Genomic DNA, 26,386 nt, shown 5'->3' with positions numbered 1-26,386 from the left:
AAGGCAGCTCCTAATAAGGGCTTTCTGCCATTTTTACACCACCATCATCTGCATTTCACATTTGTAATTCTCTAATATTAACTTGCTGAGCTGCACAACAAATTCTCATCACTCTTTGATGAGCAGGTAGACGATGGCAGAGGTAGAAAGCAGATTCCCCAAGTTCTCTGGTACGTCAGAGTAACAGCAAAATGAACTTTGTCCAAGGTAAAATTTGTCCATATCTGGCTTATGCAGCTGCCTTTTTTGTGTGATCTAGGCCTGTATGAAGGAAACCTGACAGGCATCATTCCTCCCCTGGATCAAACACATCAGCAGCACCCGTTTACCTCCACACTGGAGTCAAGGTTCAAATTCACACCTTTACAGCTTTACTAATGTGGTAATCCTGCCATAACATCCCACAAACAGCCACTCACAACCCTCTTTTTTCTATTTCTCCATGGCTATAAAGGAAGAACATGGAGACAGACACACACTGGAAGTTGCCAGAATTTTTCTTAGTCTGAGGGAGTGCCTTGTGCCACAGACCACTTCACCCGAGCAGCAGCACTGAAAATCCTCCCTCATCCACTGAAATCCTGCAGCTGTCTTGCTGGTCTGGAGACCAAAAACATGTAACAACTACTGAACTTGAGAAAGGCTGCTCAAACTAGTGTCATAGTAGCTCTGGGGATGGCATGTGCAGGGACAGAACCCAGGAAACAGCATGGAGCTGTGTCAGGAAAGGTTTAGATTGGATATTTGGAACAGGTTTTTCCCCCAGAGGGTGGTTGGGCGTTGGAACAGCTCCCCAGGGAAGTGGTTTTGCCTCCCAGACTGGCAGAGCTCATGCAGTGTTTGGACAATGCTCTCAGGCACATGAAGGAATTGTTCTGCGTGGGACCAGGAGCTTGACGGATCCTTGTACCTTCCAAACTAGGATATTCCATTATTGTATGTCAGCATTCCTGACAAAACAGGCACAGCCAGGAGCAGAGAGGAGGCAATTCCTGAAGGGTTAAACCCTGCAGGAAAAGCACAGCTGACACCCCAGCACCTCAGCCATGCAATCCGAGTAGCTGGCATGATTGCAGCCACATTTCCAGCCGCAGTTTCACTAGGCACTGTGACCAAGGAATAATTCAGTGCAGCTGCCAAGGTCCCCGGGTATTGATACCAAGTGATTATTCAAGGTTTCCATGCAACAGTTGCATTTCTCAAATGATAGGACGAAAAAGAGAGCCTGAAGGGTGAGAGAAGTCTCCAGTTTCAGGCACGGGCTTAAGGCGCTCTCATTTAAAAAAAGCTGCTTCCCCATTTGCTTAGGAATCATTTCTTCCTCTCAAATGATTACTAACTTCCCCGAGCCAATTTAACAAGTCTCGAGTGATGTGATGGAGAAGAAATCAATAAAGAGTTTCTTTTAGCATGTCTCTTGAAGGACATCTGCAGCGGTGTGGGTGTGTGGTGTCAGGAGCCAGCGTTTGTGAGTCGTGCCCTGAGGAGGGGATGGAACATGCAGTCTGAAGATATTCCAACACATACACACACAAACCCAGCTATTTTTCTGCTGTGTTTTCAGTGATAGTCTCTCCAATCCCAGCCAGGGAGACCTAATGCGTATTAAGAAGTCAGCAGTGTCAGGTGCCACCAGGCTGAGAGAGCATTTTTTACACACATTTACTTAAGAAAGACTTAATTGCCTTGGAAATAAGCCACTTGAACCAGCCTCCCAGAGTTCATTCTGAATATCCACAGATAGCTTCAAGCAGCACTTCATGGCTTTTTCCCTCTCCTGGACCAAGCTGGCCACTCTGACAGCCTTGATTGGCAGTGCTACAAACTGTGATGTGACACACAGGGATGTGACATTAACACAAAGTTAAAGCTGTGTGGAGTAACAGCTGCTTTTAAAATAAAAGGTTTTGCTTTTCTGTTTGCTGTTTTAATATCAGAGTAAAGCTTCTTGTGGTCTCATATAAGGCTTTCCAAATTTTGTTCTGTTTTTGAAATGAAAAAAATGTGCACAGGGAGAAGGACTGATGGGGGGGTGGTTATAAATACAAGTATCTGCTTAAGTTTTGTTTCAGCTCTAGCTCTGAGGTGGAAAAATATAATGAAAGGATGTTTGAGTGACCTGATGGGTAATATAAATACATACATTAAAATGCCCTCCCAGCTGTGTGGGGGAGTGGGCACAAGGAGCTCAATCAGAAGTAAATTCCCTATAAATATGCAGAGGAAGGATGGGGGCTGATTACTGTTCTGATCTTGTCTGTGCTTTGAAGAGCTGGACATGAAATTCAGTGCTGGAGCCTGTGGTGTGTGGTCATGGCATAGGCAGGACTCTGTGATTTAGCTGTAGGACTAAACCCCTGCCTAAACTCTGGCTCCTGGTGCCTGACCACCAGCAGGGCTGTGCTGGTCATTAGATGGAATTACTGATTTGTGTCAGTGTCAAGTTAACTGAGGAAATGTATCAGAAAACACGGGTTTCTCAGCTGAAAAGGAAGGAAAAAAGTAATGTTCCCTTGTACAAGGAAAGGGAAGAAACTGCTTTATTAAGTACACGTGACATTTCTGTAGCTTAATGACAACATTCATTGTAGCTGGCTAGGTTTGCTCGACTGTGGCTGCCAAATGCAATGACTATCAATAGCCCTGAGTGCTACAATTAATAAAAATAAATCTTATTCATTCAGCATAATAAATAATAATATAAAAATAAACATTTAATAACAACTGGTATTTCATCCCGTGGCAGAAAATATTTCACATACTATTTTTCTAGTATTTTTTTATATGTCATAACATTAGTGGGAATTTTCTGCTGAGATTTACAAAGATAAGATTCTCCCCAAAGTCACTCTGAACTATCAAGCCTGTGAAGCTGAAAATGAGGTGAAGCCTTTGGTGGCTCAGGTGACAACCTGCAGTTCCCAGAGTGCTACTCAGAGCATGCAACACACAGAAGTACCAAAAACCCCTGTAGGAAATGGGTCTTACCACAGTCCCATCAGCTAACAGGATTTCTCCTGGAGCTAGAAGAGCTGAGTTTGGGGTTGCATCATTATTCAAACAGTTACAGACACAGCTCTGTGATACAGACACAGTTCTGTGTTACATTCAAGGCTGTACTTTATTCACACAGTTACATAAGTCACACACAGTGACAACACAGAACTCCAGTGGTGACATTTATCATGCAAACAGGGCAATTCCTTGCTCCTTGCTCCTCAGATTTATTAAGTAGATTTATCTAAGAAGAGATCTGCATTTCTTCTTGTTCCCCCTCAATTTAAGTGTTGTGGCATCCTGATATAGTGGCTCATCTCAGGTGTGTTGGAAGGGAAAAAGGCAATAAAAATTCACAGTTTCTTGGTCCAAGACAAGTGCTGCTACTAGTGAGGGTTGTAATTCAGCCCACATAGGCATCAATAAACAAGTCCAAACAGGGTTTTGTGGTATCTCTTTTGCATTTAATATTTGAAGCTCAGGCTGTCAGCCATTCTAGAAGAGATTTTTTCAGATATTTTTGTGTGATTTGAACTGAGTGGTAATGCCATTTCAGGGACTGAAATATTTAATAACCAAAATCTAGACTTATTAATAGATTAGAAAGGGTTTAGCAAATATGTAAAACAGGAAAAACTGAAAATGAATGCTCTTTGTTTTAAATCCTATTACAGAGATTTTTTTTTCCCCAAGAAGTTTCAAAGCCATCATACAAAATCATTAATTTACAAGCAAAATTGTACAGGTAGCTTATCTTAGTACGTTTCTACTTGCTATTAGTCTTCTTCACTGCAATTATGATGAACTTATTCATGAAATCTCTGCAGAATTTGGTTCTAGCTGTTTTCTATGCTCTCAAATCAGACTGACCTTTACATGTTTGCATATTGTCCTTTTGAAGCCAAGCAAAATGTTTTCTATCTGGAAAATCTCAACATGGAAAACAGCTCAAGGATACTGTGACTGCCTTGTATTATTTTATCCTGTAATTTGTTCCTTATCATCATGTTTCATATGTTCTTGACATTGGGCATAACAATTCTAACAATGGCAATTGTTCTAAAAATATTTATGTCCTTTGGTTTCAAGCTAGAAACAGTTCATAAGCAGATAAAGGGAACAAGCAGAGAAGGCAGTGCTGGCTGCCTTTGCAAATGTTTCTTCTTGGCATTATCTATTATCTCAGAATAGACATTTGCCACACATTGCAGAGATGGGGAGAGAGCTATGCACCCATCCCAAATTCCAGCAATGATGCAAACTGGACTTGCCAGGGAATGGCACACATTTATTTGCTTGCTGAGAAAGACAAATGTTTGTGGCATCCCTTCATTCCTACTGCACACCAGACAGCCCCATCCCGCAGCCCTCACGTAGGTGAGTCTTTTCTTCTCACTGTGTGTCTGGGGTTGAGGATGACTCCTGGCTCAGGCTATGAGCACACACATTCACCCAGAACCACTGCAGAGCCAACGCAAACACAAATCCCTGGATTATCTACCAATTATATGGAAAAACAAGGATTAATATGCTCATTAGACCCTGTAAAACAGCATTTGTGTAATGGGAACCTCACTGCCTGTTGGTTCACGTTTACCAGACAATGATGGTGCTTATGAGAAGAGATTACTTTCTTCTTGACTGGAAAAGCAAATTATTTAAGCAAAGTTTGCTTTATATTTCATACCCCTTCCTCTGTCAGCCTTACACACGCACACTTAAGGGCCCATTATCTTCTCATTGATGTGAGGGTATTATGTGTGTAGCCACCATTAATGGTAATGAAAATGGCTCCTGTTAATCTCCTGTGCGCTGATAGTCAGATAATAGCCTACTTATTAAGTACAGAGGCCAGACTAGGAGTTGTACTGAAATGGGCGGCGTATTGTCTCTGTGGGATTCAGATGTAAACACTAAATCATTGCCCTGTGCCTACAGCTGATGATTAAAAAGAAGTTACCGATAGCATAAATGTGCTCTCCTGGCCTGTGCTTCCAAGCACCACAAAGCAACTCTGGGGGCTCTTTCCATCTCACCTTTAGGAGGATCTCTGGAAACAAAATCCTCAATTTAAGGGACACACAAGGATCATCGAGTCCAACTCAGGCTTTTTGGGGTTACCCTGCACAGGAAACCCCAAAATCCCACTCTGTGCATCCTTGAGAGCATTGCCCAAAAGTTCCTTGAGCTCTGGCAGCCTTGGAGCCATGACCATTCCCTGAGGAGCCTGTTCAGCACCCAACCACTCTCTGGGGGAAGAACCTTTTCATAATATCCAGCCTAAACCTCCCCTGACCCAGCTTCTTTTGTGTCCTATCGCTGTTCACCAGAGAGCAGAGATGGGAGCTGCTCCTGAGGAATCACAGACCTCAGTATCTCCCCTCAGTCTCCTCTTCAGGCTGAAGAACCCAAGGCCCCTCAGCCACTCCTCTAATGGCTTTCCCTAGACCCTTCCTCATTATTGAGCTGGGGGAGGCCAGGGGGTCCAACCACGGGGCATCAGCTGCTAACCCTGCTTCGCTCACATCAGTAAGTGTCTGCGGAAAAATCACATAATTCCATTTAATTCAGCCCCAAGGGCAGCCTCCCCTCAGGGACAATCCCTGGGGGTCATTTTTGCAGCCTGGAACTGCACGGAGAGCAGCGCGCGCGCAAGGTTCGCTTTAAAGCTTTATTTCAGCTTTCCTCGGTTAAAACAATTTTTTCAAACTTCTGGCTGGAGCACAGGACTCTGGCTATAACCGCATGACTGATTTCGGCGCTCCTCGCCCGGCCCGCAGCGGGTTAAGGCGAGCGCCCACAATGCCTCGCGCCCTGCAACGTCGGCGGCGCCGGGCGGGATCGGGCCTCGGCCGGGACCGGGATTGGGATTGAGATCGGGATCGGGATCAGGACCAGGACCGAGATAGGGTCAGCAGCTGCTCAGGGTCGCGGTGCGTCCCCGTCCCCGTGGCTCCCCGCGCCGGGGCTCGCTGTGCCGGGGCCGCCCGTATCCCCCAGGCCAGCGCTGAGGTGGCGGCACTCGGGCCCGGCCCCCGCGCTGTCACACAGGACGGTCCCGAGGGCGGGCGGGGTGCGGGTGCCAGGCTGGCGTGGCGGGCAGGAGGCATCTGCCTGCCCGCTACTTCACTGTTTCTGCGTTGTTTTGTTGCCCAGAAAGCAGAGGCCGGAGGGCTTGGCGGAACCCGGCCATGTTCTGAGGGAGGCTGCAGGACGCCGCTGGGATCCGGGGACCGCAGGTGTGCCTGAAGGAATCGCCCTTCTCTTGGCCCTACGAGGCGCTGGCTGAGGCGGGTGAGTGGGAAACTGCGCCGCTTTGAAAGTATGCACCGGGCTTGATGTATTTGCGAAGGAGAACCGTGCCAGCTCCGTGGAAGTGGGCGCAGTGTGTGATTCCAAAGGTTTCTTCAGCCTCCGTGGCCTTTTTGCGCTGGTGCATCTCACAGGGAGTCTTCAGGACCATGAAGTCACCAGGCCACGTCACCCACTGACTCTTCGTGTACTAACTTGAAAAGCCCTTTGTAGTTTGGCTTTGAATTTGCAGATTTATCAGTGGAGCAAAGTCCTATTACGTATTATTTCCACTTCTAGTCCATTTCTGCCTTTTTGCTTGTTTAGCCAACTAAAGATTTCATAACCAGAAAACTCATATGGTGTACATCTAGTTTTTTCTCTGAGCAGATTGTTTGGGAAATAAGAATGTGAGATTGGTCTGTGTGAAGCTGTCTCTTTCCACTTTAGAACCCTTGTCAGAAATATTTATATTCTTCAGTGGAAACATACTTTGAAAGGGAACATTTTCTTCACTGCTTATGTCCATTTATATTAGATCAAAACAATGTATATTTCTTTAATGTGGCTTCTTTCTTCAGTATGTAGTCATGAAACTTGAACAGCACAGTGGTTATATGTCCATTCAGCTACCAGAGCTTAGCTTTTTGTGGTAATCAATGATAATAGAACTCTTAGAACTTTGTGGGAAAGTCGTTAAAAGTAAAATAGGCTCCTCTAAAGACATTACCTATTAGAAAGCTTAGAACATGACATTTTTACTTGGTCCTTTAGTTCCAAATGCTTTGGTGGAGGAGGACAAGGTGAAAAGCTGATGCCTTTAGTTACCTCCTCCTTTTCTTGGATGTCATGGTTTGGATGAAGCTCTGCCTTCCCACCTGAGAGATGTGATGGTTTGGGCTGGGAACTTGGTGCATGTGGAATGGGTGTATGTTCAGACTGCGGTTGGCCAAAGTCTTTCAGTTTTTGTTTAAAAAAAGGTAGTTATGGCAGAACCAAAAGCAGTCGCTTCCTCTCTCACCTTGGAGCTGGAGATCTGAAACTCGTGTATAAACATGGAAGAAGGCTGGATATTGGCTGTTGGAGGATGGATGTAACTTTCTGCTTTGTATACAATTCCTGGCACATGCAGAATTGGAGTGGGAAGAGTATTTTCTGTTCAGCTCCAGCAGTGCTCCTCTGCCATGGAGGCTGGAAGGCCTCTGCATGTAGACTGCCTTTGTTGGTTATTCTGATTGAAAAAGGAGAAAAAATGGTAAAGGAAGGGTAAGGCTAAGAGGATTGGATGTCCAGCCAAAGAGAAGAGCCTTGGAAGCTGTCAGTAATATACAAGAAGATGCTGGGGAAATTCATTCCTGGGGAAGAGGCATCGACATGCAAAAATAAAGCAGCAGCAATGGCAGAGAGGAGAGTCCAGAGGGGGGAAGAGGCATCGACATGCAAAAATAAAGCAGCAGCAATGGCAGAGAGGAGAGTCCAGAGGGTGCACTGTTGTCTGGCTGGGTATTCCTGCTGAGTTATTTACTTAATTTCTATACTGCAGAGGAAGAATTCTCCATTATCTCACCAGGGACAAATAGTGGAATTGAAGATGTGGACTGGGAGCCATGTAAATGTATTTATGGTCGTTATTTAGGACAAATGAATGTATGTAGTGCTATCTCCTGCCCTGCTCATGTGTGCATGAGTAAGTTAAGGAAGGTTAAATGTTATGGAAATGCTATTGGAAAAAGTGTGTTTCATTATATGAGGGGTCGTTTGCCACATTTTCATTCTCCTGTTCTGAAAGTTACACAATTCTTACTAGATTATTGATAAAAATAACTGTGCTCAATTTTATTTTATTGCAGGAGGACAGGAAGATTTTATTCACCGCTATTTGCAGTAACTTTTTAAGTCTAAAACACTTTCATCACAATTACCTGTTTTTGCCTAATACAAAGTAATTAAGGCTGAAAAGGTAGCACATTCTAAACATCAGTGGAAACACTGCCCCTTAAATTGCACAGAATTAAGCATTTGTCACTGAGATGTTTACAGAGGCATAAGTGCTTCAGATAAAAGGCAGTGAGTTCTGCTACAAACACCTTCTGCTTTTAGCAGTGGCAACACGTAGGTACAACACTGAGCTTTTTCCTCTCTGAGTCATGTTATCTTAGCTGGTGATGCACAGAACTATTTATTGTACTGCTCTGCTTTAGAGATCTCTTAAGAAGTTGATGTCAGTCACAAATGCAATGTTTCCTTACCTGTAGCATTTTACCTTTTTAAACACCCTTCCTTTACTTTTTAAAGATACATCCTCCCTCCATCCCTTAGGGCTGTGGCACTTGTATGTAACAATCATTCACCTTATAAAATTATTGTGAGATTGTTAATTTTATTGATGTTTTAAGGACTTTTGATTATTTAGTCAAATAGCACCGTGAACCAGTGTCAGAGAGTTGCATAAAGGCATTTTTGCCTCTCACACCAGTGTTTGGTGAAAATATCAACCTGCTTTTCTTATGCTTTGTATCTTGACTGGCCAATAATCTTGACATTTAGTAGTTGGTGTTGTTTGTAGTCAGCTAGGTGACTTCTGTCTTTTATTACATCCTATAAGTGTTATCTGGAGTAGAAATGATAAGATGGAGAGGAAGTTAAAACAGTGAACAGATGTTATTTATTTAAAGTTATTTTAAATATGATGCCATTAGTTGGTAATAGGATTTTTTTTTTTTTAACCTAAACTGCAGCCTTATGCTGCACCCTACGCTATAGTTCTTCAAACCATGAGTGCTTTGTGTACTTCAGATTTTTCCAGGCTGTGTACTGTGTGTGAATCATTTTTTTGTCTTAATGTGAATTTTATCCATAGCTTGACACTGCTCCCTGCTGTTTTCTGCGTCATAAAAATTAGAGTGAGATGATGTGGTCTGCCAGTGAGACATGCCTGTTGAATTACAATTCTATTTTGTGTAAAAGGTCCAAATAATTTCCTTAATTTCTTAGAATTCAGTTGACAAACAAACTCAATAGTTCTGGAAAATTACAAGTTCTTGTATCATCTAGTGATACAAGGGGCTCTTTTAGCAGCACCTTCTGCACTCTCAAGTGTAAGAGTTTCTGCTATTTTTTGCGTAGGTCTGATGAGTTGTGTGCATGTGATCCTGTGAAATCATGGGTGTTATGAAGTGCTTTCAGGAAGGGTAGTGGATGGGTCTGGGAGCAGCATCCAGTAGAGTCTGCTTCAATACCTCTTGTGACATAGAAGAATTCCCATGTTTATCACCCCTCACCCACTTTTCAGCCATGACTGAATTACAGCTTTCCACTGATGGAGTTAAGGTGAACAAATCCCCCCAGAACTGCAAAGTTACTGGAAAAATAGGATTGTGGGGTTTATGGTGGTTTGGTTTGTGTGTTTTTCCTCTGCAGCTGGTTGTGAGTCAGTGGTATAGGTTCCAGGCTCTTTGTCACAGAGCTGTGCTTGTGAGGTACTGAGCATCCTACCAAAATCAAATCTGTGATTGATTTTGCTTTTTCTCCCTTTGCAGAATCATGGCAAGTCCAAGAACAAGGAAAGTCCTCAAGGAAGTCAGAGCACAAGATGAGAACAATGTGAGAAAATTATGATCTTTAGATCAGTTTTGTAAAATAGAATTTGCTTTTTACCTACTCCAAATATACACTGGGGTCTTCTACAGCTGCTGTTGTCTTTCTGCTGTGGCTTACTAATGCTAATGTAGAAATTTGGATATGTCATGTATGCATTACAATACATTGCTGCATATCTGGCACAAGTGTTTCAGAACTTACAGTAATGCTGGAACCCCTAGGGTCTTTTCAATAACTGGTGTCTGGGGCACAACTTAAAATGGTCCATTTCAAGTAGCTTGATTATACATTAAATGTGATAACCATGGAAAGATTCACTTTTATTTATATCAGTACATTAAATTTTGAGTGATGAATCTGATAATAAAACTGAAGTCGTTGCACTGTATGAGCAATGAAGCTACTTCTAAAGAAAAAATTCTGCTTAGATCTGCTGCTATTTACTGCCAAACTGTAGTGTGACTGAAAAAGTGTTCCAGATTTTAAATACTGAATTTTTATTTTGCCAGGGAAACCTCAAGGATTCAGTTTGATTACTTTCTTTCAAAGCAATGAAAATGAAATCAAAATTAATTCTTTGCATAGTAATTTCCATTTGCTTGTCCATATTTCCTCACTGGTTTTTGGTAGTTGGTGCAGTAATTTTTATAATCCAAGCAGCATAAATAAATGCCTGAAGGAAGTTTATGATGTCAGGGAAGTTGTTTCCAAACACTAAGAACCCTTCCTTCTTTTTTGGTGTGTGATGTTTTCATGATTTGCCTTTTTGAGCTGTGAAAGCTTCCCATGGCCAGTGATGGCAGACTGCAGAGATAACTGTTTTTCTCTCACAGGTGTGTTTTGAATGTGGTGCATTTAACCCCCAGTGGGTGAGTGTGACCTATGGAATTTGGATCTGTCTGGAGTGCTCAGGAAAACACCGAGGCTTGGGAGTTCACCTCAGGTCAGTCTTTCCAACAGACCATGGACTGAGTTGCATTACCTCGGGGTTCATTATGGCTGTGAGCAGCATGTGTTGGTTTGGAATGTATAGAATGTCTCAAATCCAACATTTCACTGGCAGTTTTGCTTCATGCTCCTCTCCAATGTGGCCTTTGCTCTCTGTGCCTTGTCTGTAACTAGCTAGGTATAAAACTAGTCTAAACCACAGCTTTATTCTGTTCAGGACATTTCTTTTTCCTTTGTAATATAAATGATATTTTTGTTGTTTTCCAGGAAGCATGCTCAGCTGAGATGAGGGTCTATGGAGTAAGAGCTGTTATGGGTTCTGGAGACTCAGTGTGTATGTAATAGGGCCAAAGCAGGGAACAGTTGCTCAAATGAAGAAAGGAGAGAGGAGGGAAATCACCAAATCAAGGAGGCCATTCAGAAGTACATTCTTAGCTTTTTGAGGGGTGATTTGAAGCTCATTATTGAGTAGGAGTTGCATAGGAAACGAGCATTTGGAACTGTTCTGTATCTTGCATAGAAGAAAAGGTGAAATTCCTGAGATGAGGACATAGAATCATAGAATTGCCAAGGTTGGAAAAGACCTCTAAGATCATTGAGTCCAGCCATCAAAATACATGATAATATACAGAAAAAGAAAATTGCAGAGTGAAGTATGGGAAAAGTTTCTGTTACATAGTGGTCTAGATTAGTTTCTGGACTTCAAAGGAAGATGCTTTTTCAGTCACTTGCCTTCTGTTGACTGTCTCCTTTAAATGCCAATAAATGACATGATTTTGGCTTATTTCAGTGAAGATCTGCCCACCTTCTTATGATGATCTGTCTTTCTGTACTTGGAGAGTGTTCTCTAACATGTTTGTACTCTCAACTTTTGAGATAGGTTCTAATAAGCTTTTTTTTTTTTTGTCACTGTTGATACAGCAGGAAATTAAAACAAGCTGTGAGCTAAATTTTTATTTTTTAATTTTTTTAAAACCTGCTTTTCAGTTTTGTGCGTTCTGTAACCATGGACAAGTGGAAGGATATTGAACTGGAGAAAATGAAGGCTGGAGGTAACAGCAAATTCCGACAGTTCTTGGAGTCTCAAGATGATTATGATCCATGCTGGACAATGCAAGAGAAATACAACAGCAAAGCTGCTGCTCTGTTTAGAGACCAGGTAAGCTCAGTTTTATGTGTGTCCTCAGTCTTATGATCTGAAAATACCAAAATGCTTTGTAAGCACTTGGTTTTGAAAGCAGGGAAGGTTGCAGTTTTTTGAACTTCAGTGGTTCCTGATAAGGAATGTGAGAGAGTGAAATCCTGGAAGAGTTAATGTAAACCTGAATGAGTTCATGGCTCAAGTATTCGGCAGAAGAGAAAAGGAATGTTGTCCTGCCAGGGAGATAAGGTGGGGCTAGAAAAGAGTGTCTTGGGCAGGCAGGAGCTTTTCTGGACTAACTTCCTTATTTTGGTTAACTCTCTAATTTAGCCCAAGGGTATCCCAAGGGTCTGGTACCTCAGAGCTGGCAGTCCAGGACTGCCCTCTTGGGACCCTAAAGGTCTTAGAGTGTTTCTTCCCAAGTCCTGTAAGAGTTTTCTATTGAAATTTTAATTTCTGCATTTAGCTGAGGTAGCTGTGATTTTCAGTGCTGCAGTTTGTTGCAGCTGTTAAGTCAATGGAGCTGTCTCAGTCCTCAGTTCACTGCAGTTCACTACTTCAGCTGTACAGTTCTATCCAAAGTGAATTTTTTATAAATCTTCAGTGTATGTAGTAACATACCACAATAATGTAGTTCTGTTCCTCCATTACTCTGTGATTAGTGCTTACATCTCTTCATTAATCCAGTCTTTCTTCAAACCAAATCAGTCTCCTTGAGGAAATTGTCTAATTTTCTATTTCAGTTGCCTGAAATAAAACCAGTGTTCAATTCAACATCACAGCCTGGGAGTCAGAAAAAAAAAATGGTTTCTTGTGAAAAAAAGTTAATTGATCCAGTAGCAAATTGGAAAAATGACTTGTCCTCATGTTACAGAACCAGTTTATAATTTGTATGAAATCTCTGACTTGACTGCTCTGCCTCTTGTAGGTAGCTACAGTAGCTGAAGGCAAGGAGTGGTCCATTGAAACTTCTCCTGCCAGGAACTGGACCCCACCTCAGCCTAAAATGTCTCTGTCTTCTGCTCACCGGTACGTGCCCTGCTTTACCTGATGTTGGTACAGATGCAGCATCAGACACAGACACATCAGAACCTGATGGTTTAATGTCTGCTGTTGGTGCTGGTTGTCTGAACAAGCTGAAGTTACGGAGTATGAGGTAACAGGACTTTGTTTTTGTAATAATTCTCACTCTCTGCACCTGAGCCTTAAGCTGTGGCAGAGAGAAGCGAGCAAGAGCAGGGGACAAGCAACTGTGCTTGTTTTACCCTGACTTGTAATGCACCTGAAATTACACACAGGTAGTGTGTGACATCCTCACCTTAACTGTGGTGCTGTGCCAGTTTAGGATTCAATGCCAGGGAAAAAGAAACAGACTTTTCCCTTCTGGTGCTAATTACCAGGAGAGCATCAAAGCTCTGTACCACAGCAATTCTGTTCTGCTTTTGCATGTAGTGCTTGTTACTCTGTGCACTAAAGATCCAAGTTGCAAAAGCAGTTGTAAATCAAAAGAATAAGAGCTTCATGCCTTTTAGTGGTTACATTAGAGTTCCCTTCTTGATAGATGAAATAAATAATCAATTTTTAACCTGTATTATGGTGATATAAATCAAGCTGTACTGCTGAGCTAGTGGGTTTTGCTTAACATGGCTTTGATTCTTCAATGTTTTATTTCAGTTCTGCTGGACAATCTCAGACTGCAACTGCCTCTTCTGACAAGGCTTTTGAAGACTGGTTAAATGATGATGTCAGCTCCTACCAAGGGTAATGCAATATTTACTGACTTTGAGTGCCTCTCTCTCTAGCATAACAAAATGTTAGAAGCATTGAAGAAAAAGTTTGTAACTCCAAATATTATTGTGGTGGGTTCCAAACCAGGGAATTCTGATTGTATGTTGTACCTTACAGTGATTTGAGTAAAACAGGCATTTATAAAGCTTCTTTTATTCCTTTTCTCATTTTCATGTATCACTTTATTAGGATTTACTCAGCTTTCTGATGTCAGTGATCTGTTAAACCTGGAGAATCATTAGGACCACATTAGCTTGCACAGAGGAAATTGTAATGTGCTAGGATTCCTCAGTGGATCCTTGGTGTTTTTATGAAGTGAGTAGTTTTGTATTTTGGGTGCTGGGTGTTACAGGACTTTATTTTCCAGGTGAAAAAACAATTGTTATTCTTCCATACTTTTCAGTTCTTGCTCAGTGTTTTTAATGGCTGCATGCTGATACAGGTGCTGTTTATTCCTATTTCTGTGGCAGTGGCCAAGAGAATCGTTACGTGGGGTTTGGGAACACAGTAAACCCTCCAAAAAAAGAGGATGACTTCCTGAATAATGCCATGTCCTCATTATACTCGGTAAGGAATTGCTTGGTGCTTTCTGAATTACTATTTTCTTCTGGTTTAGCCCCTGTTATGGGAGAATATGAATGGAGAGGAGAAACTAAAGACTGCAGGTGGATGTGGAGAGATGCAGAGTATTGGTTGTATTTTCGTAGAGTGAAGAAGATACTGGTGGACTTTAAAAGGCAAAATGGAGAAACTTGAACAGAATTTAAGAATTATGTCTGGTATCAGTTCGTAGAAATAACTGAAGATATAGCAAAGGATCAAGAAATAATAATCAACAGGGCTAAAGGAAAAAAACATAATTACCTGTAGGGAGTAGGTCTAAATCTGTTAACCCTATTAGCAATGTTCAGAGGAAAACAACTGAAATGTGTGTGTTTGTGGGTGCCAGAAGCCCTGAACAGTGATGAAAACATTTGAAATACTTGTGACAGGGTGTGAAGAGATAACAGCATATGGCTGAACAGTTGTCATGATTCAAGCAGAGATAGTGAAAGATGCATTGTTGAAATAAAATGTGAATAAAGTCAGAGGCAGTGTGGGCCATACTGGCAGGCTGCAAAGTCACAGTGCTGAGCAATATTTGATGTTTGGATTCATTTGGAAAGGCAGTAAGGTCTCCTACCAAGGTTAGTGGCCAACAGCTCTCTGTAGAACCTCACTGGCCTAAATACTCACACCAGGTTCTACTGTTTATTTAAAAAACTTACCAGAGAAATGTAATGCCTGAGCCTTTGAACAGGTTGATCACAATATTCCAGGTGATCCCATAGGCTGGTATAGATCAGCTAAATATTTTCTAGGTATCTCACAGTTTTTATGCCAGAGAGTTCAGATTAGAAGGCACATCTGCAGTGTATTGCAGGTGAGCTAAGACAGCCAAGGGGAGGTGACACTGTTCCTGTGAGCCATTCTTTGAGACCAAGATCTCCCTGAATGTCCTGGCTGGAATGCCCTCGTGTGAGCACAGACACACATTACAGTGTGCCCTGAAATCCTGTATTTCTGGGTGGCTGAGTTCCTTGAATGGGTGTTCATCTTGGTGAGGAAAACAACTTCCCTTCCAGTGCATGGGATGATTTTTCTCCGCACTTGCAGCCATTTTTAGTAGGGTAACCTCTGAAATACTCTGGCTTGCTCAAATCCACACAAATACTGAAAGTTCATTGCTGTATTTCAGTTAAATGAGAGGCTCTAGTTTTTCTCAGTAGCAGATAGTTCTTACAACTACAGAACAAACTGTATTAGAGCATTTTGACTTAAGCTAATCTGTTTTAATGAGAACTTGGTTATTTGCTATTATTATTCACATGTAGCTCACAACTTTATTGCTTTCTTTAAAGGGATGGAGCAGTTTTACAACTGGAGCAAGCAAAATTGCCTCAGCTGCTAAAGAGGGTGTAAGTAAATAAAATGTGGTTTAGTTAGCAGTGGAATGCTGGAAGTGGTGATTTGGATATTCTCTTTTCTCCGTGAAATTCTGTCAAATCTCCATTACCTTGGAGAGGATCATGCAGCATTTCTAAATGCATGTCTTTAAAAATCAAAGGGTAAATTCCAGGTAAACCTGCATGTATTTGCTTCTCTTCACAGGCTACCAGATTTGGATCTCAAGCAAGTCAAAAGGTGATTATAGATTTAGCTCTTACTCAGTCTAATTGTCTTTAAGTGCTATGTGTTTGCCTACACCGATTGTCTTAGATTTGATCATCAACAGACCAGTGTGTTTTGCCTCATAGTGCACAGTAATGTTTAATTCTAGCTTTTAATTCCATGGGAATGGCAATCAGCTGCAGTGATCAAATTAAGCAAGAGATAAACAGGGATACTCTGCTGTTTGTTCCTGGTGGATGTATTGGAGAAGCTGCAGAGCTTGCAGACTTAACATAGCCCTGTTTTACTTCTGTGAATCTTAAATGTGGTCTAGCTTGAAGTAGTTTTCTTGGTAATACAACACAAAGCAAGCCATCTTCCCATGGCTAAAGCCTAATAAGATGTTACAAATACGAACTGCCTGATACTATTAATAAATCAGCTTGCTTGTGTGTGTTTTAAAAAGTAGCAATGACAAAAGGATTTAATTTACCAAACTGGGGTTAAAACAGGGACAGACTTGGTTACACAGAGTTCTGACATAAGCAAGATCTGTCTGCAAGGAAAAGTTTTAAACTCAAATATAAAAATGTATAAAATGGGATTCTTAATTTGCCTGGTTTGAGATGCAAATGTTTATAGATGGTTCAGGAGTTTCAGTTGAACTATGACTCTTGTGTATGTGCAGCATTAGCTTGGTTTGCTTTCTGATAGGCATAGAAAGTATTGCTCAAAACCAATGTACAGGTGCTGGTGTTCAGAAAGGTCTATGCACTGGGATATTAATCCTTCAAATGGCCAAACTTGGGCATTTTTGCAACAAAAATGTCTTGTTAAAGCACCCAAACTTCCTACTTCAAAGCTTTAAAGTATTTACTGCTTGGCTTAAGGAAAGCTAAGTTTTCTATAGGTCTTCCTCTTCACTCCTTCTGGCAGTTTTCCTTTTAGAAGCTGCTCTTTCTTTAGTATTATTAATAAATATAATATTAAAATTAAAAGCTCATCACATCTGCTGACAAGGACCACAGCAACATGGTGCTCTAGAGTCTTAAGCTGTGTTACTGAAGGTTAAATTTTGTTCCTGAAACTTCTGACCCTTTGCAGAACAGATTTAGCACATTTTATATGCTCTACATTGGTTAAAAGTGTATTTTGGGCCCAGTGACCAAATGCCTTTCACTGTTTCTCTTGTCAGTAGATGTTAAAAGTTAGAAAAGGTTTGTGCTACTTAACTTGCCTGAAAAAATGCTGCCAATTTTTTGCTAAAAGCTGCTTCTACCTTCCTTGCTCTTTTCTCTTTTGCTCTCTGGGTAAAGTTTTGGGGCTACAAGCAGCAGCCAGAGCCGGTAACACCCTCACATCTGTTCTTGTGCATGGACTCCTTGTCTGTTCGTGCTGAATATGTGCATTTGCTCCTGAGCTGTCTTTTCTTTCTCTGCCTTACGTCAAACCTGTTTAGAATAATGTTGTGTGTTTTGTACAGTAACATTTCTTCAAACCTACTTAAAATCTGTGAAGTGGGGTAGAGATACCCAAGCTGTGCACTGTCTGAAAATTGACTGTGCTGCTGTCCACACTCTGATGATTTCAGGATTTCTGTGGAACTGGGATTTCCTTTTGCTTTTGCTTCTCAAAGAATTTTTATCCTGTAAGGAGTAGAAATACTGGAGATAATGGCTGGGAAAAGGGGAGATCCTGGGAATGCTGTGGCTAAGGGAAAGGCCTCTTACACCCCTGGGAGTCTATGGAGGAAAGATGTTCAAGGTGCTCCTCTGCTGGGAAGAACATGAGTGAGGGCTCACACCCTGACCAATGGTAGTAAGCAAATATGAACCCTTAGGAAATGAAACTTAATTACCTGGCATACTGGCTCTTTTGAATTAACCAGGATAATTCAGCAGGTACTCAGTATGATACGGCAATTCTGAAGAAATCTGTCAAAGGCTTGTTATGGTAGTAGGGCAAGAAGTGATTTCAAACTCTTCTAAACCTGCTGTCCTTGTCAGCCTTGCCTTAGGAAAGTAACATTGTGATTTAGTCTGTGGGCTTACATTTTTGTAAACTGCCTCTGAAGTACAATATCCTTGTGCATCTTGTTCTGGATTGCAAGAGATTTCTGAAGTTTATTGTTTTTTCTCCCTGCAAACCTGGAGTTTTAAAGAAAATAACAAAAATCTTCTGTTACAGCTTTGGCTCTTGTGTATTGCTCGGAAACACTTGGGCTCTTAAAAATGGTAATTGTAGATGATAGTTGTAGATGATAACTGGAGCACTATAAGACAGAGAAACTGGGGAAAAATTGGCCAAAAAGATCTAATTCTACAAGTAATTGAGTTAGTATGGAAAAATAAAGGGATGAGTACAGTTCTTCCAAATACTCAGGCATTAGCAAGGGGCCCATCCTCGAAGCTGTTGCTGGTTGCACCATTGCTTCTGCTTCCAGTGCAAGGTCAGACTTTGCTTGGGCTCTGGGCATCTATTGCCATGTGCATCTGATTTTAATTTATTGTGTTTTAATGTCTCCTGCAGCACTTTGCTGTGTGTGCTTTTCAGCTCATTCTGCTTGTATGAATCAAAGCTAAAGGCTTCTTGTGTTTTTGGAGATGCTGCTGAGAAATGAGCCTGCAGAAAGTGTTTGCTGTGGGTTTTTATTGGGTATTTTATTTTTTTTTTAAAGAAAATATAACTGACTTTGTTTTTGTTTTGCTTTTAAATAGGCATCAGAGTTAGGTCAGACATTAAATGAAAATGTTCTCAAACCTGCACAGGAAAAGGTAACTTTGGAACTAGCAAATGACTTGCAGAAAAATGCTTGTACTCACTCAGGGAGTGGTTGATTCCTCCTGCCACAGCTGCCCAGGTTCTCAGGGGGTTTTCTGTAAAGGGGAAGCATCAAACAACTCAATGTTAGGCTGTTATCAGAGAAATGTTAATGAGGGTAAACTCCTTCCACCTATCTTTCTCATGTCTACCAAAGTCTGTCACATTCTTTCTTGTTAGATACCATTTTATAGATTTCATGCTTTCAATAATGGAACATGGAACAAGGGGAAAATGCACCCTAAATGACTTTAAAGTCAGTTGCTTAAATATATGTATGTTTATATCTATTAGTAGTTGTATCTTGGAGCATTAAGTTCCTAGTGTTTTACCTACCTGCCAGCTTTATTTTAATTCAGTCAAGCATTTTTGAGCCATTTGAAAAGAATGTTTTAATCATATTGCAAACTAATTTCTCTTCCATTACCTTTATTAATTCACCATTCTTTACATGGCATTTCAAATCACAGGAGAAGACTCTTAATTGGTTTTTTATTCCCTAGAATTATACACATCTTATTTCAGAGGGCTTAGAAGCATTATTTTCAGGGTTATTTTTAGGGTGCATTTCCTTGAGCTGATTTGTATTTTGTAGGACAATTTAATGAGAAATTATACATTCTGTGTTAAAAAGAAAGAGATCCATTTCCCTTAGGATGTTGTGCTGTTAGTTCTAAATAAGTGTTACTTTCTGAAATAAGTATTCTCCATATGGTTATACAAAGTCACTTGCTTTGGAACAACTGCCATTTATTGAGTGGTGAAAGGTACTTGTATTGTGTTCCACCAAAATTCAGAGCCCTTTTAATATTGAAATAATCATCTATAAAAGATAGAGAATAAAAGGGATCTGCTAAGTTTCTAAACACAGTCTTTATATGCAGAAGAATATATTGATAAAGCTTCACGTTGGCAGATGTTTTTTGTACTGGTGTTTTTATGCTCAGCTGTAGTGTAATGATACCTGAACTGTGTTTAAACATACCTTCCTGAAACTGGGTGTGGTACCTTCCTCAGACTGGGTTTTTAGCCACAGAAAATTCCCACAAACTGAAAGGGCTGAGCTTCACTCCACTATAGAGAAACAAACTTGATATATAATTTTCTTAGTTTTGACTTAAAACTATTTTGATTCAATTTGGGGTTGGGTTTTTTAACATTTTAGCTGTTAAGCACAAATTAGCTTGTCTGAAGGTTTCAGTAATAATTTGTTTTATGACTAATTACCAATGCTTTGGTCCACATAGGTGAAAGAGGGGAAAATATTTGAGGAGGTCACCACGGGGGTATCGCAATTGGCCAGCAAGGTATGAGGTGGCCTGCCTGGGTTTAAGGAGGCCAAACAAGTCAAGCCAGTCTCCATATTCTTATGAAAAATGATAGAAAACCCTGGTGCAGCTTTGGTCTGTGCTTGTGTTGAATAGAGAAATTTGGAAAGTGGAATTTTCAGCATGCAGCACTTCTGTTGGGGTGTTTGAAGCTGCACAGGCATGGCAGTGTCCTCTTAGTAATTTGAATGAGGACATGGAGTGGTTACAAACATCCAGTGTCCCAAACAGCAAAGAAAATGAGGGAATATGGAGACAGCTTGTGTTCACTGGTACAGTAAAAGCTGCTAATGCTCTGCACCTTTCTCCTTTGCCTTCCGCTGCTCTCGGTGCTCGGTGACGTGGTAAGTGCTGTCTGAGGCTGCCAAGCACAGAAATCCTGCACAAACTAACACCTGCTGAGATCACTTGCATGGTGTTACCCAGCAATGTGTCTTCTAGCACAAGTCAGCACTGGAAGCTCTCCCATAGACCAGCTCAGTGTCTTAGGTTTTGGTACAATTTGCATAAAATAAATTATGTTATCTGTTCTGTTTAGAGCCTGGCAGCTCTCATGCTGAATTCTGGAATTCATCCTCCCTTATCTAACTCAGAATTGTACCTTCCATGGTGTCACTTCAGAAGTTGTATTTCTAATCCAGTTCTAGGACTCCACTTTTGGCCTGTTTTACCTGAGTAATGAAATAATGCTGAAACAGTGAAAGTAGCTGTGTAGAACAGTAGAAATATAAATACAAGTTACATTAATCACAAAACATCAGTGCTTTCATTAAGTTTAATTTTATGTAAGGATTAATTCCAGTATTTTTGTCAAAGAAGTCTAGGAGAGAATTCTAAAGATGTTACAACAATAGGTGAAAAAGGTAAACCTGACCTATGTCCCACCTCTTCCAGCAGCACAGTGCTGTCAAATGTGTGTTTTTTACATCCACCACACAACTGCCCATCAAAAACATTAATGAGCTGTGAGTTAAATGGGTTTGATTTATGGGAACAAGTGGAGGAATTTGTTCTGGCTTTTGCTGTTGGACTTGGCAGAGGTGTTGGTTCAGAGTAAATGAATGGAGTGTTTTGTTTTTTTTCTCTAGGTTCAGGGAGTTGGGAGTAAGGGATGGAGAGATGTCACCACTTTCTTTTCAGGCAAACCAGATGATAATTCTGACAGGTAGTTTTTTGTTCTTACTTTCTATCTCTTTGAACACATAATTTTATCTCCTGTACATTCTCTGTGGTAGTGAAAGGTAATTTTTCAATATTAAGAACTTATTCTGTCTTTGCTGATAGTACTCCTCTATGTAATAGGGAGGAATTCAATATAACTTTGTTGATAACTGTTTTTAAACTGAGAACAAAGCAACACACATATTTTGGTTTAAAATTTACTCCAAATGCACATTCCCTTTCCTTGGGCCTGTTAAATCTTTTAACAAAATCTGTGAATTAGACAACAAGCTTATGTCATTTGAAGCAATATTTAGTTCTTCCTTTATCATCAAGGGGTTTTTTTAAGCAAAGAGCAGTAGAATTATGGTTTTCTTTGGGGTCATTTATTTTTACTGTTATGTTTGGCATAACTAATTTATTTCTACCTTCCTTTCCCACCCACCCCCCAAAAGACCCGCTGAGGGAGACAGCTACCAGAACAGTGCAGGGGAGGGCTACCAGAACAATGCTGTAGATCAAAGCTTCTGGGAGACCTTTGGCAACTCAGATCCACCAAAAGCTCATAAATCTCCAAGCAGTGAGAGCTGGACCTATGTGGACAATTCCACAGAGAAGAAGAGCTCGGATAGCTGGGACGTGTGGGGCTCGGGAACGGTCTCCAACAAGAACAGTAACAGCGACAGCTGGGAGAACTGGGAGACCAACTGGGAGAACACAGGAGGGGAGAGCAAGACCAGAAAACCTACCAAGGCAACAAAAAATGCGTGGGATGACTTTTAGAACTCTGTTAACCCTGCTCTGCACAGCTGGGAAGGGGAGGCTGTGCTGGCTGATGGAGGAGAGGGAGTTTTACACACACCTGGAGTATCATGGTTGACCTTTCTGATCTGTTTGTGCTTCCCATTCATTCTCCTTCCTTCTGCCCCAGTATAGGGAAAAAAATCCTAGCATCTGAATCTTTTCTTACATAAAGGTGGCTCTCCCTTTTTTAAGGATAGTGATAAGTTTACTTTCCTTGCACTATCAGAGCTGGCTACAGCAACTTTCTTAACACAAATGTTAAAGGAAAGAAATCAGTGCAAGGACACTTCCATGGCACAACCTTGCATGTATAGGTTAATAGGTATTCATCCAGTCCTCATCTAATTTGAGATTTGGGGTGTTTAATACAAACAAAGGACAGGGTGTGACTTGGAAAGACAGCCATTACCTGGGCAAGCTGCAGTTGAATACATCGAGTTCCAATGCCTTATGGATTGCTCTGACTACAGGAGGTCTGGCAATTCAAGATGGTCTTTAACATATTTTTTATTGGAGCTTTGTTTTTAAACATTGTGACACTATTTTTTTTTAGTAGTTGAAAACTTACTTTTCCCCTTTAGAATTCCGAAGGAATCTAGAGCTAGATAATGATTTGTGTGAACTTACAGGTTTGACCTGAGCTCTCAAGGGATATCCAGAATGGCTCTACTTGCCCACCTTACTCAATGGATTGAGTTTGCACTGTGCATCTCTGCTACACAGAAAAACAAAGCTTTGGTGTTTTCTTTCCTCACCTACACCCTTGCCCCAGTTTGAGTGTTTTATGTTCTCTCTTTTTTCTCTTTCTTCCTTCTACCTGTGTAGTATTTTATTAATGCTGTTTAAAATGAAGTCTTTTTGCTGCTTATGTCCTTCTGGACATCTGTTTGGCAACCTGGCAGCAAAAAATAAAATTATAAAGAAGATTCCAGCAAGAACAAATGGGTGGAAAATACAAGAACATTGAGCAAAGAGCCTGGCAGCAAGTCCCTTTCAAGATGAGTAGATGTCTGGATTTAATAGTAAAATTTAATTTAAGCAGACGTTTTCCAAATGATTCTTTAGTGTGTCAAGCTGTATCTCTGTTTCTGTCATATATTTCTCCACATTTTCTTCCTTGATCTTGTTAAAGAAACACTATTTTGGAAACTTGAGAAACTGTCAGCATTAAGGACTGGAACGGGAAATTCAGTTACGTGTCAGTTTTGACCCAACAAATGGCTTTGCATGACACAAAACATAACTTCTAGAGAAGAATTAAGACTTTTAACATCAAAGGTATCATAGGTATCCCATTTTATTTTGGGGGATGTGTTGTGAATGTACCCTCAGCACAAAAACAATCGGCTCGCTTGAAAACTCAAATCATGATGTTCTCTGATCTGCTTTTCCAGCATGGAGTTCTTTCTGTGAACCCTGTAGATGCTATTATTTATCTAAAAAGCCTTTTCTTTTAAAAACTGGTTAATTTGTTCAACAACCAACCAAAGGTGTCAAAGTTACCTTAAATAACACTCCACTTATTTTACTCCTCACGGAGGTTTTAAGCAGATAGTATTATCAACAGTTTAAAAAGGGAAGAAAATTAATTTCCTCATAAGTAGCATATTTTAAAGGCTTAATTCTGAGTAGAAGTAGCTCTATTTATAGCCTCAATCTGTATTTCTATTGCTAGGATCTTTGAGACAGTGAACAGAATATTTTTCCAGTCTTCCTTCACTGTGTTCTGCGAGAGTTGGGATTTCTTTTCCCCCCTTGCCTCTCCTGAGAGTGTAGTCTGAAGCTCGTGGTCTCCAAGCCTCTGCAGCAGGACCCAGAGCTGTTCAGACCCAAGTGCTGCTCCAGGCTGAGCCATTCCCAAGGTGTCCCTGCTGTCACAGCCCCTTTGGAAGTGCCAAAGGCACAAGAGCTCTTGGTTTTCAGTGCTGCTCATGGTACCACTGGCAGCAGTTCACAGCCTGACTAAAACAAGGATTTCTTTCTACTTTTTCTCCAGTTCCAAGTATAACTTTGTCATAGCTTAGCTGCATGTCAAACATAACTTTGTTTTTTTTATGCTTACACCTCTGTTGCCTCCTTGTCAATGTGTCTGCCTGCCCAGTCTGAAGCTGATTCAGGTTCTTCTGTACAAGTTTATTACAGTTTCTCATTCATAAACCTCCTGAAATGGCTTGTGGCAGGAAAACCTTTATTTCAATCCACTCACTTAGTGGTATTGTGATATTTGTGTGCACGTTCTCCTCAGCTGTGAGCTTTGCCTGGGACAAAAGTGGTTTATTTATGTATCACTTGCAGCCATGATTGGTATGAGCCATTTGTTTGTTCTTCTGATTTGATTTTTGTAGCTTTTGAAACTTCTGTGTTCTAAATCAAACAGCCAGAGAGCCCTGCTCAAGCAGAAGCTTTGGGTAAGGATTTTTCCTCCAGTTGAGGAGGCAGGGACAGAACAGTTGCTGTCTCTTTCTGCAGTGTTGTAGAGAAGCAACAAAATGCTACAACTGACAGATATTACTGGAAGATCCAAATAAACTGATGTAATGGCAGAAGGTGTAACTGCAGACACAAAACCAGTGTGCCAGCTGGTCAATTTGATGGGAAAATGGGCATTTTTTAGTGACTTTTCTGAGCCTAAATATGTGATCATGCCTTCTAGAGGAGAGGACAAAATGAGGGCATTTTCTTTTTTTTCCACACCTGCTGTTTTATTGAATTTTACTTTTTTTTCAAAGTAGGTGTCTGGGAGGTTTCTGTACCATGAAGAAATGCATCCCATCACATTGCACGTGCAGAATTCTGTTTTTTAATTGTTTCCCCTCTCCCCTTTTGGCCTGGTGAGGATCAGAGGCATTGAGTGCAGGCTGCTGGAGCTGAGGCTGCCTGGCTGAGTGAGGATCCAGCCATGAACCTGAGCATGTGGTTTGGCAGGGCCGTGGTGTCACCGTGAGCTCCACCTGTGCAGGGGTGACCAGGGCTCTGCTCCCCTTTCATCCCACTCCCTGGAGTCACAGATTTCAGTCCTACAAGCAGACTGCCAGGAGATGTGCAGTAGGTGGAATTGCTTTACAGATTGGACATTGCAATGGCTGGTTCAAATGCCCTGGTGACCCAAGTTTTTATTTCTTTGTATGGCTTTTGGAAAATACAGAGCAGCTGGATTCCTGCAGGTAGTCTAATAAAAGAAAAATATCAAGAAATCAAAGTGCCACTTGCAAAAGAATGAAAGTATTCGAGAATGCTCCCAAACATAATCCTGGGAGTTAGGGATTATTTTGAAACGTTTCATTTGTGTCTTGAAACCTCTTAATAATTAGTACAATTCAAGAAGTGCTTGGCCATCTCTCCCTCATGGTTGAGACCTCATGGATAATGCTGCTGCTTTTGTTTTCCAGGCCAGACTGTAACATTCCATGGGTTCATAATGTACTTGTCAGTGTAATGGTCTGTGCAATAATTTAACAAGTGTAGATAAAACCTTTGTTTAATCCAGGATACATTTAAAGATACAGTGGTCCTCTTGGAGAGTAGCAGTCTACACAAGTATTTCAGTTCTTAGCTTATTTTGGCTGAAATACTAAATTTCAGTGACACAGGTAAAGGTTTGAGCAATCAGTGATTTAAACAGAAATCAAGAAACATTTCCTTGGCCGTTATTAAGAGTTTGATCCTAATGGCTGAGTGGCCTCTAGCTGCAGAACCCTCTTTCATTTCCATGCCAGCAGAAACTTGGTCAGTCTGGAGTACTGTATCTTTAATTTTCCTGCTCTGTTTTTTTGTGAAGTTCACAGGAATGGCGATTTCAGTGAACACTATTCATTGTTCTGGACTTGAACTGCAGTGTCATCTTTAAAAGAGTATTATAATAAAGAGATATGGAGCAGAATGGTGGTCAGCCCTTTTTCAGGGGACTTCAGTTAATTTTCAGCCCAGGTGCTGGTGTCATTCTTCCCTGCCAGTAACAAAGGAGAAAGGAAGCTGCCAAGATTAATAGAGCCAAAAACATCTTTATATTTCACTGGAGTTTCACAGCATAACTTCAAACCCTTACATAGGAGCAGTTTGGAGACATTGGTTGCCTCCTTATTTTAGAACTATAAATAGAAATTAAAGTGCAGATAAATTTATGTATTCTGAGATTTTTATTAGCTTATCTCCAGAGGCACTTACTACAGCAGAGAAAGGTATCTTATAAAGCAGTTTTCCTGCAAGAAGCAAGAGTCCTCTGACAAATCCTTCAGCTGTGGTGGTGTTCCACATTCAGATTCCAGTTTCTTTCTTGAGCCAAAGAGCCACGTGAGTATTCCAGATGACTGCACTTGGCTTTGTGCAAATTTAAACTTCTATTATGTTCTTGGTCAGC

At 41.0% G+C, this 26,386-nt stretch overlaps 1 protein-coding gene across 8 annotated transcripts; it reads left to right on the top strand.

Annotated features, from left to right (window-relative positions):
* The first annotated feature begins 5,723 nt into the window (after nt 1-5,723).
* ARFGAP1 (ADP ribosylation factor GTPase activating protein 1) lies at nt 5,724-25,909 on the top strand. 8 transcript variants are annotated; one of them, XM_015647230.2, is made up of 15 exons: nt 5,724-5,907; nt 6,154-6,291; nt 9,828-9,891; nt 10,722-10,831; nt 11,824-11,995; nt 12,906-13,006; nt 13,652-13,738; nt 14,236-14,332; nt 15,667-15,723; nt 15,917-15,949; nt 17,233-17,262; nt 18,634-18,690; nt 19,984-20,043; nt 21,153-21,229; nt 21,681-25,909. In XM_015647230.2, the coding sequence occupies exons 3-15, from the start codon at nt 9,832-9,834 to the stop codon at nt 22,006-22,008; spliced, it is 1,269 nt and encodes a 422-aa protein (XP_015502716.1). In that variant the 5' UTR covers nt 5,724-5,907; nt 6,154-6,291; nt 9,828-9,831; the 3' UTR covers nt 22,009-25,909. The 8 variants fall into 8 exon arrangements, with proteins under 8 accessions (XP_015502716.1, XP_015502717.1, XP_015502721.1 ...); XM_015647231.2 differs by having other exon boundaries at nt 5,724-5,930; XM_015647235.2 differs by lacking the exon at nt 19,984-20,043 and having other exon boundaries at nt 5,725-5,907; nt 21,159-21,229.
* Nucleotides 25,910-26,386: the final 477 nt, after the last annotated feature.

This window comes from Parus major, chromosome 20 (assembly GCF_001522545.3).
Source record: "Parus major isolate Abel chromosome 20, Parus_major1.1, whole genome shotgun sequence".
Lineage (NCBI taxonomy): Eukaryota > Metazoa > Chordata > Aves > Passeriformes > Paridae > Parus > Parus major.
The sequence above is the reverse complement of the archived record's forward strand: the minus strand, read 5'-3'. Positions and strand labels throughout refer to the sequence as shown.